We start from the raw sequence: 16,949 nt of genomic DNA, 5'->3' as shown, positions 1-16,949 counted from the left end.
TTTGTACTGTTGCCCAAAAACTAAATCTCATCTTCTCCCTCAGTTTTTTTTTTACTTGTTGGCTGATTAAATCCAAAATTATTTAAAACCTTTGGATTCCTTTCAATATTAATATCAATTTAAGTCGCTTGCTGAAATGTTGCCCCCAGTGCAACACTATGAATAAGTTCAACAACTAGTTTTATCAAATTCAACTTCAAGACAGCTGGAGGCAAACAAAGTAGATGAAGTTGTGTATGAATCAAATGCTGGCAGGGATCTATATTAGTGTAACGGTTTCTAAAGAACAAAAAACAATGTTTTCAATATATATTTATATTCCACTTTAGAAAGGGCAAAAGCAGTGTAAACTTGCATGTGTGACTCATTTTCAACGGGAAAACAGAGGGGAGTCGCTCTTCTCCCCCAGACTGCAGGTATGGCTTGCTGCTGACTCTGACTACCTATGAATGTTTTGGAGGAGCTTTCAGCAACAATCACTGTTCTGTTTGGTGAAGACAGTAAAGTCAGAGCAATTAGTGCCTTCAAGTCATCACCAAAGTCTCCTAAACCACAGAAAACAGTTGTTTCTCTGGACTAGTCTGACCTCCCTGCCAGTGTTTTGAAGGAAGGAGGGGCTCAGTCAGTCAGTCACTCACAGTAAACTTAGAGCAATCAGTGCTTTCATGTTGTCACCAAAGACTCCCAACAGCACGGGAAAAAAAATGCCACATTTTTGGTAAAAAAAAAGTAACTTAAGGGTTCTGAAATGTTGCTAAATATAGTGATAAAATTCCTAACATGGCAACAGAGAATGGGTGAATCATTTTTGGTGTAAACAACATAGGGTAGTGTGAGATTAAAATTGTATAATTTATGGTGGTGATGCTTATGTTATGGCCCCTGATGTGAAAATATAATGTTAAATGAAATTCTTATGATGACATGCACCGGGACAGAAACTCAAAGGATTGGTCCCTTGATTTTTTCTCTTTTTTTCTCCAAACTTTTCTGTTTGCTTGCTACAGTCCTGGTACTATAAATTTGGTCAGGAACTGACACTGATTATGTCATTGTAGTCATACCAGGTAAGTTGGTCTCCAATTTTCTTAAATTTAGACACTTGTGTTAAAACTGACTTTAAAGTGGAATTCAATCCTTGCTCCTCTTTTTCTTAAACACGTGTGTGGGTTTGTTGGTGTGTGTGTGTGTGTATACAGTATCTGATCAAATGTTATGAAATAAATAATTAAAACCTTACCTCCTAAGGGCACTTTGGTCCGAAGCAAGCTACCAATTTGTCAGAATTGCCAAACACAGGTGGACTTTTTTTTCTTCTTCAAACTTCATTCAGCTTAAATCAGAAAAAGTAACCCTTAAATCAGTTATTTAACCAACATTTACTGTGTATTGCAGAGAGCATTTTGGTGCAGGCTGGCCTTGATATAATACAGCCACAGCAAGAAAACCGTTAGACCTTTTTTCACATCCCTTTAGCAGTAGGATGTTCACAGGAAACCTTTAACCTGCTCTCAATCTGCTTCTTTTCTAAAATGTGATTACTTGGCTATTTAGCACACAAGCTTACACCTGCACTTTCTGCTCACACAGCTTACCGTAAAGTAATTTTAGTATGACTCAGCCTATTGAAATGTAAATGTAAACAAGGAAATGAGGCAAAATGCCTGTACATTTTTTTAGACTATTTGCTCACAACATCTAAAAATTCAAAATGAGCAAAACTCTAATCTTTCTGAAGTTCACACAACCTTTTCCAGGTTGATTCCTCGTGTCTATTATCAAACTCTTTTGCTCTTATACTGAGCATGAGATAAATAATGACTCAGCTCCCACTTCCCTCAGCAATTAAAAGGGGATTTTGCACATTAAAACCCACAGCCCGTATGTACAGACGCCACTGAAAATGTGCCATTGGGTGTTTAACATCAATAACATTTTGCTCAACAAACAGTATCCCTGACCTGCTGTTACACTGGCTAATTGCCAGGGAGAACAATAAGGATGATAATGATAAGTATGATTTAATGTTTCTCCCCAAAGGCGTGTATACAAAAAGACCTTTTACAAAAAAAACTTCTACCACTCTAATTTATCTTTTCATAGCAGCCCACGTAGAAGTAGTGCAGCTGAATTGCTGTCCTTTAAATCAATATTTGAAGGAATTAGGAAAAAAAGGGCTCAAGTAATAATGACGCTGCTTCTACTAAGATAGTTGAGCTACATTGTACCAGTAATGAGGTAGAAGATGTGTATCACCACTTTAACTTTGCTGATTAGAATGGACTTACATGTCTTTAAAGCCTGCAAGGACCAAAGTGCCCAGCATGAGGTCATCAGGTGACCAGATTACTGAGTGTTGTGGTGACAAACACCAGCCTCGTGTGCAACCATTAAAAATGTCTATGTACTGTCACCAAATACATGTTTTAAAAAAAATCACCTACAGATATGTCAACTCTGGGTCTTTTGGATGAAAACCCAAGTCACAAGACCCCGCTGCAGAAGGCTTTATCCCACCCCAGCATTAGTCTGCTGTTGCTCTTCAACTTAAAATCTCTCAAGAAATATTAGAGTTTTTTTTTCAACTCACATCTTTTGCTGGGCAGAAACACCCTTCCAATAATCCAAAATATCATGAAGATCCTCATCCTTGGCAAACTGCACCTTCTTACGTAAGGCATGTCCTGCTGCTATGTAGGAGGCCTCCTCACGTGGGTTTTTTTTGTATGGTCGAAAACGCTCCCAGATGCGTAGAGTGCTCTCAGATGTGTACTCTGGACTTGAGGAGTACCCAGAGTTGTAACTATGGTGACGAGAAGGAGAGAGCTGGGAGTAGGTAGCTGTTGCATCCCTCTTTGTGCGCCCCAGTGGCTTTAGGAATGAGGCCTTTTGGGCAGGTAATGGTGAGTCATTGCTATCCTCATAGTAGAGTGCAGGAAAGGAGTGTCGGTGCTCTGAGCTGTGGTAGTCTGGCTGAACCTCCAAGTGATGCTGCTGCTGTCCAGGCCCAGAGGCCCCGCATCCACTTCCATTCCCATTATTGCACCCTATACCACCACCATTTAAACTCACTCCACCACCATTTATATTTCCCTTTCCATTTCCACCACATCCTCCTACACCACCAGGTCCCCCATTTCCACCCATCCCACCACAAACAGCAGGATTCCCCTTCTCTGTTGGATACTTGGGTGGGTCATTTCGCTGTTCCGGTACTTCTACATTGTACACTCTTGTATTCTTGACAGGTACAGCAGCAGGAGCACCACAACGGTTCTTTACTACAGCAGTGTCAGCACTGTGCTGCCTCTGAAGGGGCCGTACTGCATTAGCTGGGGGTGGGTCACGGTAAGGAGGGGAAAGAAACCCACCTCCACTGATGCCAGGCCGCTCCGACAGAGGCATGACTAGGGGAACCGGGGCCATTGAAGGGGGATGCGGCTGCTGATGTAGCTGTGGGTGAGGCTGAGGATGGGACTGAGGTTGTGGCTGAGGATGAGGGTGTGGCTGAGACTTTGGGTGTACCTTTGGAGAAGAGGCCATGATCTGATCTCCAGTAGATGCAGTAGAGAGAGGCAAAAGATTGCGGGGAAGGGGGGCCATGCAAGGAGGCTGGGAGGAAGACAGAGAGTTACCATCATCAGCTGTCGTCACAGTATTGGCAGAGGCATCCAGCTTAAGGGCATCAATACAATTGTTGATGATCTGATTCACTTTGTCCACCTCTTTAGCGATAGTGGAAATTTCTGATGCTGAGCCGTGACCATCGTCATCCGAATCTTCCCCAGCCCCTGTTCCATTTTCAGCTACACCACGCATATCAACAACTACTTCTCCTCCAATTCCCCCAGCAATCACTACGCCATCTCTGCTGTCGCCAGCGATTCCTGTTGTCCTAACATCCATGTAGTTACTCTTGCTGCATGTTGCTTCAGAGAAGGCAGAGGCCATTTTTTCCCCCTGGGGCAAAGTTAGGCGAGAAGAACTTGTGTTTGCTGATCCATGCAGCATCCCTGTGCTAGAAGAAGTTGATGGTGGAGGCTTGCCTCCAGCTCCTCCTGAATGGTGGTGGTGGGACTGCTCCTGAAGACGCTGGATAGCACCTGGGTCATTGGCAACAGCTGCAGCTGCTTCAGAGCCATACCTAAAGAAGCAAATATTTGCTTTAGAAATGCATTTTATTTATTTATTTATTTTTTTGCATTTTAGTAAAATACAATGACATAAACATTGTCTCCCTTTTAATGGAAGCTGTAAGAAATCAGGCAAAATAATATGGCCTTAAGCCTTATATGTTTGGAAAATTCACTATAATTATAACTGAAATTTATTGATCTCACATTGGAGAAATTTCTGAATTCCAAGCGCAATGCCTTAACCACAAGGCCACCACTCCCATTGAAAGTGCCTGCATTTAACCCATCCCCTTGGGGTGCAGCGGGCTGCAATCTTGGGGCACCCAGGGAGCAGTGTGGGGTTAAGGGTCTGACTCAGAGACCCAGAGTGGCAGGCTGTGGGAGTGGATTCCAAGCACAGGATTCCAAGCTCTATGCCCTAACTACTAGGCCGCCACTACCCCAAGTAATAGTTCAAGACTTGTTTAGTTTTACTTAATGAAAAAAAAGACAAAAAACAAGTTGCCCTTGGACCCTAACTTATTATCAAGATGTTAATTATTTTTAGAACCAAAATTTAAAAAAATCAAACAAAACAAAAAAGGTATGTAGCCCCAAAAAACTAGAATTATCTAAATCAGGGGTGCTCAAGTCCAGTCCTCAAGAGCTCCTGCAACTTTTTTAACACACCTGAATCAAATGAGTGGCTTGTTACCATGCCTCTGCTGAGCTACATGAGGGGATTGAGCGTTTTGATTAAGCTGGTTAGAGAAGAGATGTATCTAAGAGTAACAGGATGGTAGCTCTTGAGGACTGGACTTGAGCACCCCTGATCTACATATTAAAAATAAATTCCCCCACCTCATCTCCAGGATTGTTTTTTTCACGCTTATAGCCTTTTCCTTTTCTTCTTGGATGCGTCGCCTCCTGAGGCAGTAGTAGACAAGTCCAAGCACAATCACCATACCAAAGAGACATCCCAAGATGGTCATAATGTAGTGAGTAGTTGTAGAAGGATTGGAACGGAGGTCCTCTGGGCCAATAGCTCTTGTAGTGAAAGACAGGCAAGTATGATTGTAGCGTTGCAATTTACTTGCAGAAGCCACACAGTAAGTGTAATTAGTGTGTGGTTTCAGCTTATCTATAGGAATCTTCTCCTTTTTCTTTGTAAGGGGCATTATGTCTGTAGGGAAGGTATCATTATATTGGGAAAGGATGAACATCTTACTATATGGCTTTGGAATCTGCACAAACAGTGATGCAGTGGACAGGGAGACCGATTCAAGTTTAATGGAAATCTGAGAAACATAGTTGGGATCAGCTGTAGATGTTGTGGTTGGCTGAGGGTATAGACCCAGATCGGAACCGTCTAAATCCATTCCTGACCCATCTGGATCTGGCATCTGGGAGGTCATTCCGGGAATAATTACGCCATCACGACAGACAGATAAAAGGATGTACCGGGCATTTCTTCCATGCCCAGGGACTGGACCCAGGAGTGGGTAACCTGTCAGTTCTGTTGGAGTTTCACATTGGAGGCGGTCATAAGTGTGGGTTACATTGTTGAACTCCTCTAGCCATGTCAAAAAATTGTAGAGCTCACAGCCACAATGGAATGGGTTTCCTGCAAGCTCACAAACCATTAGCCTGTTGAGGACAGTAAAGGTAGATGGGTCAAGACGGGCCAACTTATTTAAAGATAAATCCAGGCTGCTAAGGTTAGGACACTCCCAGAAGGCATTGTTGGCAATGACCTCAATGAGGTTGTGCTGTAAAAAGAGGCACTGCAATCGCCCTAGGCCTCTCAACATTCCCTCAGTCAAATTGGTCAGTTTGTTGTAACCCAGCTGTAGAACCTGACAAGGAAAGACAGAGTACGTTCTTCAAACATTTCATAAAATAATGAGAAAACATACTCAAGGATTTAATTCTTTCAAAATGAACTGTAAATAACACTTGGCTATCTGCTAAAAATGGGGTAAGTCATTCTGAGATCTTTCTTCTCTTGTATACTGTTTGCTACAGACATAACAAGGAGCACATTTATGGTAAGGTTGAAGATTATATTTTTCCATAAGCCACCCATCTGCTCAAATTAGAATAACCCTGATTCTGGTGTGTCTCAGAACTCACTCTGTTTTAAAATATGACACATAGTTGCTATAAGTGCAACACTATGCCCATGCAATAAATACCAATATGATTTTAATGTATTTTCAACCTCTTATATTATTAAATAAATTGGACACTTTTACCTTGTGTTTTTTTTTCTTTGTTTTTTTTTCTTGTATTTTTTTGCTTATGGTAACAGGTGTGTACATCTGGCTAGCCTAGTAAACTAGCACCCGCCAGCAGCCAAAATCATTTTTGCCTGCGAGTTAGTCTAGCCTCGATCAATGCTCCAGGCCCTAAATCTGGTAGGCCACTCACAATGCAGAGATGTGTTTTGAATGTCTGAATGCAAAGTGGGCGGGGTTTGAGGGCATGATGACATCGCTGCACGACGCTGGAGAAAGGACAATACTAGCATGCACTTCGGCAGCAGCAGCTTTCATTAGAGCGCTCCATTGAAAGTTAAAAGTTTTCTTTCTGTTGCTGTTATTCAATAAAAGTAAATTTTGAGGCAAGAATATTCTACTTTAAAGCTTCACTATATGGTCCATTTACTGATTTAATGCGCAACTATAAAAAGAAATTCCGAAGTTAAGAGGACCGTGGCCATCAGCGGAGCCCTGAGGCTAATGGCAGCCAGGCTAATGGCAGCCCGTCTGCTGCGGCCCTCTCTCGGCATAGCCGTGTGTAAATGACCGCTGCCGATTTTTTACTCAGCTTTGGAATCAGTTTTGGAAGGATTAGACTTGGGGGTTTATTTGAAACGTAAGCAGGAAGAGGCTCTACGCTCATTCATTTTTAGGAAGGATGTATCCGCCGTTTTACCCACAGGCTGTTTGTTTGCACAGCCCCACCAGCTTCCTGTTGCGCTTCCTATGTCACAGTCAGATGCACTCATTGGTTAGAGTGTTGGCCAATAGGCACAGACATGGTTTGAAAAACAACAGATTGTTCTCATCAACAATCTTGCGATGTCTCATTTATCTGGGCCCGACTAAATAACACCTTTCATCTCCCATTTAGTCTGGTTTATCAGGCTAATATCTGGCATGTTATAACCCAAATATTAGCTTATTTTAAGATATATAGAATATTTTTTCACGTCCATATACAGCACTTGGCATGTACTGATGACCAGGGCTGCCCTTCTCAAAACCAGTCGAAGTAACGTGAGCGGGTTGGATCCATCAGTGAATGAGTCATATGACCAACGGCGTGGCTTTAAGACAGTCTAAGTTCCCCAAACATATTTTTACTATGCTTATTTAGGATTTCATCTTAAGTGGTGAGTGTGAGCTTGTCTTTACATGTAACCTCATGATCTCTCAAGCTACTGGTCCAAAGTGATCTGCTATCAGATTCCAAAAACACAGAGGGTGACAGTTTAACTTTGTGACAGTGAAGTGTTGCCACTTACTATCAAGGGTGCTAAAAATTTTAAGTTATAGGTCTAGTGACTCTAGTGGCTAAACGTTACTTTTGCTTTAATATAGAATGTATAGGTTTAATTTGCTTAGAAAAACACTGCTTACTGCATAGTTTTCTCTACATCTAACAGCCTCCAAAGCATAATAAAAGCATAATATAAACTCAGATGAAATGATAAAAGCTGTTTTTTGCCAACTTTCAATATCAAAAACTTTAAGTAAACTGAGACAAACAATCAGAAAAACAAAGTTGAATTTATTGCTACTGTACCAACCTGAAGGTTAGCTTGTCCAGTAAAGGCTCCATCTTCAATGTAGCTTATCTCATTCTTCGTAAGGTTGAGATCAGTAAGGTTTGTGAAGCGGTACATGGAGGTAAATAGCACTGCTTTGAGTTTGTTCTCATTCAACCTCAAGTCATGAACCTGAAGGTAACAAGAAAAAATAATAAAGATGAACTTTCTCTATAGAAAGTAAAAAAAAAATAAATAAATAAATAAATATTTAAAGAAAAGTAGAATTTTGTCTTCTAAATTACTATATTTCTTTTCATTCACTGTAATTAAAACCAGGATTTTTTTTCAGTTGCTCATTAAACGCACTCAAATGCATCTAAAGAGCCTGAGCAGAGGTAATTTCTATTCACAAAAAGGTAAAAATTTATAATCATATATTTTAAAATGACTTTTATTTTCTTAACAAATCCATTTTGTAAGATTCTTTCTAAAAGTAAACGGTTAGAATTATTTTTTGGGGGGTGTACAAGATGCTAAAAACATGTATTGACATCTATTGGAGTCTGAAGAATTTGTGACTCAACAGGATGAGAATCAATATTCTAAAGAAAATAAAACTGTCACTGTTTAGGATTTCCCTATATAGAAAAACTCAATCACTTCTCCATTTTAAATCACAAGTCAAAACTCATCCGTTTCCTTCCCTTACCTTCCCTGTCCTAGCCTTTTTATTTTTTAAATGGTTTTTATTCTGTGTTTTGATTTTGTTTCTGCCATCGTATTTTTAACATTAGTACGTTGACCTTGGGTGTCAAGAAAAATGCCTTAGAAATATAAGTTTTATCATTATCATATTTACAGACACAAACATACTTTTATTCAGCTAATATATAAAGCTACATTGCAGCACAATGATCTCAAGCAAATTTGAAAAATAGACTGCGTTGTCCTAGATTTTGTAAGGATCAACTCAAAATCTAAACCAGAAGTTTTTTAACTTAATTATCAAAAAATAAATCAGACTTTTTTAAGGTTACATGTCTTAAAAATGTAAAAATAATTCTTGTTAATATGTTGGTTTACAGGTAACGGTTGAAAGACAATTTACACCCATACTGTAAATGCTTGCCAGATTAGGATGATTTGAATTTTGATAATAAGGAAAATTTCACACTCTAATTTCATAAGATATATAGCATTATATATGACATGTGTGATAACAGTTTGATGCCTGAGTGGAAAATGTGCATTTGATTTCACAAAAGAACAATAAAAATGAAGAAAATATACATCTAAACACTGTAAAATTAAAAGTGTTGATATTAGAGTGCATATAACAAATATATTAAGCCCCCTATTGTATGAAAAGGCACACTGTTAATACAGTGTGTTACCTTTGTCCTTTAAAAATTCAGTTTTTATTTCCAATAATAAAATTCTTTAATGAAAGTAAATTCTGAACCTTTTATATCTCTATTACAAGCTATATACGTAATAGTGCTGTTATTCACTTAAAACACTCACCAGCATATTATCTTTAGACAGCCTTTTCTCAAACAACTGATATTTTGTCACCCTAGGAGTTACAGAACAGTCCTTGCCTTTCTTGAAAATGTGAAAAACCTTTTTAATTTAAAGGATTCTTTTCATCTGAGTTTCCTGAAAATCTTGGCTGCTTTCATTTGAGAATCAGCTAACCACATGTTAACTTATAGAGTTGAAAATGATTCCTTTAATTACCACAACTATTTATCATTTAATTCTAGTCAATATAATTACACTTAGTTTTTTCTTAGTGAGTTTAATTCTATACCATGCTTTTTGGCAATAAACACTTTTCATATTTTCCAAACAATTCAGGACCAATTCAAAAGCATGCATTAAAGGTGTGACATTTCCAAGTTGCCACATAAGGTTAAGCAGATGTTTAGATTAAACTTCACCACTGTCAAAGTAACTAGAAGCTACAGTAGTTTCTAGCTCACTCTATCATAAATTGTACTCATGTACATATATTGTTTATTGTGGATGGCTGCAGGTGTAAGAAGTTCACTGATAACCTCGTACTAACCGTGCTGTTGACGTGCGGGGGAATGGTCTCAAACGGAGGTTGGTTCTGACTGCAGATAGCCAACCAAACGTAACCTTTATCCCCCTCTATCAGCCAGCAGTCCCCTTTCACCATAACAGGCAGGCGTAGGAGCAACAGTGCAGGAAGGAGGAGGGAAAGATGCAGGGATGGAAACAGGAAGGACAAACGTTGTCTAGCAGCCATGGTTTGAATTCAGAGCGTTGGATGTCACCTTAGGTGAATGGAGAGGGGGGATATTGGAGCTGACAGGGGAAAGGAAGAGAGCAGTAGTTCAAATTTGAAATGGGAAGGGGTGCAGATAGGGGCAAGAAGGCCAGGCTAAGAAAAATTTAAACGGCAGAGGAGGATGTCTTCTTGATAATTAACGCTTAAACTGAAGTATTGAAGTTAGTTGTGTTTCCATTTTAGGTGTTCCATGTCAAAAGATTTTGAAGGCTGTATCCCCAGCAGCAGCTCATGGCCCTTAATGATGATACGTCTTGATAGGACGGATCAGGCAGTAGTCCCTCTAAGAGAAAGTTTCTTTGTCTACAACAGAAAGAGAAAAAAAGAATAGATCTCATTATTGATTGAGTTATTTAAAAAAAAAACATTGTTAAATACTTTTGATTGCTAAATCACTTAGTGATGGCACAACAGTAATCAAATTATATTTTCTTGAAGTTTCGATTATGCATTGCTAAGTGTGTTTTTTAACTTATTATTCTTATTTTTGATCCTCACACTGAAATAGAAATTATATATATATATATATATATACTTAATTATTGCCATGTGCAATTCAGTTGGAACTATGTTTTATGTCAACTTAAACAATATAAGCTGAATAAGTACCGTTAAAAAAAAAATGGAAACACAGATGTGTTAAACTGAACACATATAAGAGCTGCTGTAATTTGCATGTTTAACAGGATACTAGCTGACATTTAGCTATTTACCTTTCCCAGGGGATTAACTGTGGATCAGGGTCTAATCCAGCGTAAAATATTATGTATCTCATCACTGCAGCATCCAGTATTTAAATTTGCTACCAGAGTTTTGTTTCCTTTCCAAGAAAAAGAAAGAATGCCTCAAAGACATTAATGAAAGTGACTTTATATTTAAAATGTCAAATGAAATGACTTTTTTCAGTGCAAACTCTTATTTAGGTTGCTTTAAGTATCATTTTCTCTTAAAACAGGGAGAATTTGAAAGCTTTGCCAAACAATGCACAATAAGTTTGAAAGAAAAGGAGTGATGAGGCAAACTATAGTCAGTTCAGTTATCAAATGTGTGTTAGCAAATGTGAGTAATCCTGTTGATATTTGATTTAGCACTAATCGATGAGAGGCAAACACTTTAAATCATCAAAACCAGTTAGCCTTCAGCAAGGCCTATATTGTGTAACATGATTTTACAACAGAAAATTGTCTTCAGAGAACATAATAAAAAATAAAAAAAAAACTATTGTTAGGATATATTAATTGCAGACACTGTGCTTTAGTACGTTTTGCATACTGTAGCACTTTAAAAAATGAGCCAAGGTTATCAGATACAAACGAAACGAACATTGCCCTTTGTTTTCCCTTTGAAAACAAGCAGATTTCCATTTAATCCCTGTGCAAACTGACCTGGACTGGGCCAGTGTAAAGTCTTGCGAAGAAGACTGGCACAGTTACTACTCCCATATTTACTCAAAGGGTCAAAGATGTCAGCATAATTAACTTTTTAAGTTTTTAAGAAAAAAACTAAAAAAAAAAAACTCACTCAGCTTGATTGAAAAAAGACTTTTACCAGAATTAGGGATGTTTAAACTATTCTGGTGGCTGATTCTGGTGGTACTGGTGGCAATACCAAACAATCAAGTGTCACTGGTTCTGTCAGCACCCTAATGAATTAACAGCTCTTATCATTATTTTTATAGCTATGCTATACAGTTGTTAAAATGTTGTGCAATAAAACAGCACTTAATCATTTGCTGTCTATTCAGCTGTGAGGCTGACTAATTTCACAATTTAGAAGCAGCATATGGAGAAAAGTTAGGATATGAGGAATATAAAGAGCAGCTAGTGACACTTGAAACATTTTTGAAAGAACCTAGAGAAGCAACTTTTATTCTCATTTTTTTTCTTTTACATACTCTCTAAATCATAACTAAGTACTAAATACAAATGTATATCACACATGAAGTTTTAATAAGAAATATAAACTAAAGACTAAAGAAGGGCCCAGTGTGACAAGTATTGCAAATGTTATTTTAAAAAAGACAAGTCATGGTTACTAGTTACTTCTTCAAAACAGTACATATGTTAGTAATTCAGCTACTGCACAAAGTAACTAATTACTAGTGAAAGTAACTTTCCTGTTAACAGAACTTTGAATTTAACTGGAAATTCAGTTATGAAATACATGTATAAGATTTTTTAAATTAATTAATAGAAAAATTAACAAGGCTGAAAACATTGCATGCCAATTTGCATGATTTAAATATCTGTGATTGGACAATTCAGTTGTGATATTATTATGTAGATTGATTATGTTAGTCATAAAAGGCCAAAAAAAACAGATTAGAACCTTTAAGACTCTATATTTTAGCCCTTTGTGTGGGTTACCTGACTATAAAATCGGTATAAAATGGAAAAATAATGCTTTAAAGTAATTTATGAAAAAACTAAGAATACTTTGCCATTGATTTAAACAGCGGTCACACTGTTCCAATAAAAAAAACAACAGTATTTTTGTCTAAAAAAATAGTACACTTTTCAATTGAATAACACAATGTAACATGCACCATGTTGGCAGCCTGCTTTTAGTCAGTGATAAACTGATGTGAGGAGTTTCTTTAGATTAAAGATAATTCTAACCAACGTATATTAAGTCATTGTTCCCGCTAATGGGCAAATTACAGAAACAGTTGACCTTAGATATAAGTGAGTTTCTTTAGGGACACTGTCCTAAATGGCGCTGGACAATTGTTTGTCCTCTGAGTCAATGTTCATGGCATGCTGAACATCTGCTCACATTGAGGCTCCTCAGCCAATCGGCATCACATATGCCTATCTCAGCTCCCTGCTATGTCCCTGCAGTAAAAACCTCTTCCACAGCATAGTGCATTTAGAAAAAGTCAATTTAGTTGATTGAGTCGAAGAAACAAGCTGCATTAGTTTACAAGTAACGTAACGGCATTACAAATATGTGAAGAGTAATTATTTAGAGTTTTTTTTTTCTTTTTTTTGTGAAAAGATAACCTAGTAACTAATGCTATCATTATGTAGTGTTGTTACTCCTAATACTGGGAACCACTGCAATATAAAATTGATGATTGTTTATTGAATGAATGATTGGCAGTGGCTGTAACTTCAATTATTACAGATTTTATTTTGGATAATTTTGATAATCAGTCTGCCGACCTGAAGCAGAAGCCCTTGAATCACAGCAGAGAAGAATTTCCAGGAGTGGGTGCAAAACCATCTGTTTGGGCAGCAGAAAATCAAAAGTGTGATATAAAAATATTCAAAGACATTACAACTTGGCTGTATGTAACAGGTGGGATGAGATTATCTTCAGCAAAGCCCAGAGCATGGCTAAAATGAAGGTTCCCATATTTCCTGCATTCATAGTACACCTTCTGGAGGGAGTGTGGAGCCTTTTGTATCCTTTCTTCCTATTATATTATTTCTAACAGATACCATATTGTTTCTTACGCATTCTTGATAGCATAAGAAATCTCTTTAACATAGATCTGAGAGACTAATAACCTACTGTACTTTCTGAGCGAATGAGTGTAAAATCTCAAAGTTCCTCATTCAACAAAAGTAAAACATTACTACTTCCACACCATGTTGAGTTGAACTGAGTTAAAGTTAGCAATGCTTGGGCTATCCTGTAGGAATACCTTCCTTATCACGCTTGTTATGCTGCTTTTTCCTCCAGCTCCAAAATTTATCCTAGCAGAAGAACAGAGTAAGAGTGAAGGAATTCAGAAGATTTAACTGAAGTTCATAGGTTTGACATTTATATACTAGTTGAAATTAACATGGGATCATTTATACTGTAGTAATGTTTACACAAAGTTAAAAGTCCAATGAATTACATTTGCTTGACAAGTTGAGACTATTTAATTCAGCCAGAACTGTAGTTAGCCAGCTAATTTAAAACATTAAAACTTTTATTCTTCCTCTTAGAAGAATTCAAGGATTGATAGGAACTTAATTGAAAATAAGGAAACAGAATCTGAACCAAAATTGTTAAATTTCAAATGATGCCTAACCCTTACATTTACTAGCTCTTAATACATAAAAGACAAGTCAGTCATGACTCACTTAAAAGAATGCTGTTTACTGCTTGGTCCTGTCAGAAAAGCTTTGATCAGCACAGTTTTATGATTCTGTAATAATCCTGACCGTACCCTGCCCATTTTATCTTATCATCTAGGTGGCTCTGCTGTCAGTCACTCCAGTTATCTGCTTCTGTATTTCATTTTATCTAACAGCCTGTCTTCGTATTTCTTCCTTTTTTGTACTTCTCTTTATCTTTATTGTCTTCAGTCTGCTTATCTCTCCTACCTTTCAAACAGAAACACAAATGAATATGCTTTATCAACAAAATGGATCCCTTTGTGGCTTTGTGTTCAAAAACATGGCCGCTGCTTTCATCTAATGCATACAGTATATTGTAAAGAAACCAATAGAATGTCCTATTTTTTGTTTTATGCTCTGACTAATATCATTCTTTTACCCTGTTGTATTGTCATGTTTCATAACTGAAATTTAATTAAAACATTGTACCTGACACAAGCACTAATCATGCCATGTCACAAAGCAAATGGACTCTACTGAACCAGAACTACCGGGTGTTATCAAAATGAAAGGGTTAGTCTGGGATTTTCCAGAAGTGATGTTGAGTGGACAGCTTACAGCATGACAACCGTAATTTAGATCCTGCTTTTGGACCTAATTTATTTCACATATTCCAGTAACTTCCAGGTGTGTAAAAGGACATATGTTGAAGTAATTATTTGTTACCAAGAAGCTCTCATAGTGAATGTGTTTATGTGGTTTGTGCGTGCTAAGCATAAAGTGGCTATATCTAACTGGAAGATATTAGAGGTTTTATATAGCTCAAATACAAAGCAGTACATGGAAAACAAAAACAGGTATTCTATATATGTACTGAATAAATGCTGTTTTCAGATTGTTAAGTTAATATAAATGTTATAAGTTCATTTGGGTCAGCTGTGTGAATATAGCCTATTGTAGTTAAGTAGACTCTGCTTTACACTTTTCCACAACCTTTTTCTTGACCTTTCCTGAGTTATTATGGTTTTAATGTTACTGATTGTTCACTAATTATTCTAAACAACCTCTGAGACCTTTGCAGAACAGGTACGTTAATGCTAATACACAGTTACACTGGAAGAATCATTTAACTAATTACAGGATTTCTTGAAACATGTAATTTTGTGTAGGGAAATCAGATATTACAGGGGTTGATACAAATATATGTCACTATTCAGTTTTTTACTATTTCAAGAAATTAATCAAAATACTTTGTACTTGTCACATTGATGCTTTTTGAGTTGTTGGTATATTGCATAAATTTAAATTAAATCAATACAAGTATTTAGTTTGAATGTTGGAAAAACACAAAAAAAAATGCTTTAAGGCACTGTGAAAATATAAGCTGAGGCCCGTCCCCTAGGATAACTTATATTAGCTATTGTGTGTTTGACTGACAGCACAACCTAGCCGAAGATGCATAAAAGCATCTCGCCAGCTTTATATAATTAAGCATACAGTGAATAAGTCAAACACCTAAACTGTGATCAAGCCAAAATGTCAAACACTCAGTCAGCCATTCAGTCACTTTCCTCTGTCTAGAGCAGAAAGTGCAGAAATAAAATAGAAGGAAATCTCAACATTCTGCATATTTTTGCTGTGTTCTCCAGATTTGCTGAATTGCTTTTTCACATTTGTTTTTCTCTTTGTTTTAGTTTCCATGTTGCTGGTGCACTTTTACTTCAAAACCTAAAGCATTGTTTGTTCTAAGTCTGTTTTTGCCTTTTATTCTCCCCAACTAATTCCATTTTTTTTCTCTTTTCTCATTTCCGGGGATATTCTAGCAACAGCTATCCAAGTTTTCAACTGCATGATCCTCCATCTAGCCTGAATTGGATTCCGCGTTTTAATACTTATAATTGTATAAGTTATTAGTTGATTTAATGAGAGCTCTTTACAGTCTGGCAATGGAACACTCCATGCCTTGGTCAAGTGACTAGCTTCTAAGGAAGGATTTTCGAACAATCTATAATGTTGGATGGATTTTGTTGGAGGGAGTGTTGGAGTGTGTTTTGAGAAGGTTGCAAGTACCCAGTTCGAAACCAACAGCCTCCAATCTGGGTTCCTGAGCAAAACCCTTAACCCCTGATTGCTCCCCTGCAGACCATTGCTCCCAAAGGGGATGTGTCATAAAGGCAGAGAACGAATGTCCCTATTGTGGGACAATAAAGGGATTTACATAAACTGTAAAAGAATTTGTATATCAGAGGATTTCCCATATGCATTGTGAAAATGTACATGTGAATATGTAAAATGTTTGGAAACCTGATGTTTTTTGGTCAGTCAACTGTCATGATCGGTTTAGAGATAAACCCACATGCAGAACACCACTGAGACTTGGTAAATGGTTAAACAGAGTTTATTAAAGTTTCACACAAACAAGACAAGATTCAGGTTCCGGGCAGGATTCTCTGGCGTCTGCAGAGACGGATAGTTGGTTAGCTGGGTATGCAGATAAGTTAAATGGGTTTTCAGATATTTCAGTGGATACCTTGAAGAGGTCCAGGTTTGTTCAGAGAGAGGGAACCGGTTGGGTCCAGAGACTGTTGGTTCAGCAGAGGGCTTAGGCAGCAGCAGCGTCTTACTTCTGACTTCCAGTGAACAGACCTTGGTTGAAGTGATTAGCTCTTTCCCAAAAGCGCAGGTGGATT

At 37.7% G+C, this 16,949-nt stretch overlaps 1 protein-coding gene across 1 annotated transcript in view; it reads right to left on the bottom strand.

The window, feature by feature from the left end:
• Window positions 1-242: 242 nt before the first annotated feature.
• The window catches only part of LOC107084260 (protein phosphatase 1 regulatory subunit 29-like), a 158,758-nt gene continuing 142,051 nt past the window's right edge, over window positions 243-16,949 (bottom strand). Inside the window, exons 5-8 of the mRNA XM_015374014.1 lie at window positions 9,962-10,510; window positions 7,930-8,079; window positions 4,977-5,971; window positions 243-4,144 (exon numbers count right to left, since the gene is read on the bottom strand). Coding sequence (XP_015229500.1) covers window positions 2,587-4,144; window positions 4,977-5,971; window positions 7,930-8,079; window positions 9,962-10,165 — 2,907 coding nt within the window. The 5' untranslated portion in view covers window positions 10,166-10,510 and the 3' untranslated portion in view covers window positions 243-2,586. The remainder of the gene's footprint in view (window positions 4,145-4,976; window positions 5,972-7,929; window positions 8,080-9,961; window positions 10,511-16,949) is intronic.

Source organism: Cyprinodon variegatus, unplaced genomic scaffold, assembly GCF_000732505.1.
Source record: "Cyprinodon variegatus isolate N-32 unplaced genomic scaffold, C_variegatus-1.0 Scaffold96, whole genome shotgun sequence".
Taxonomy (NCBI): Eukaryota; Metazoa; Chordata; class Actinopteri; order Cyprinodontiformes; family Cyprinodontidae; genus Cyprinodon; species Cyprinodon variegatus.
This window is presented reverse-complemented; position numbering and strand designations above follow the sequence as displayed.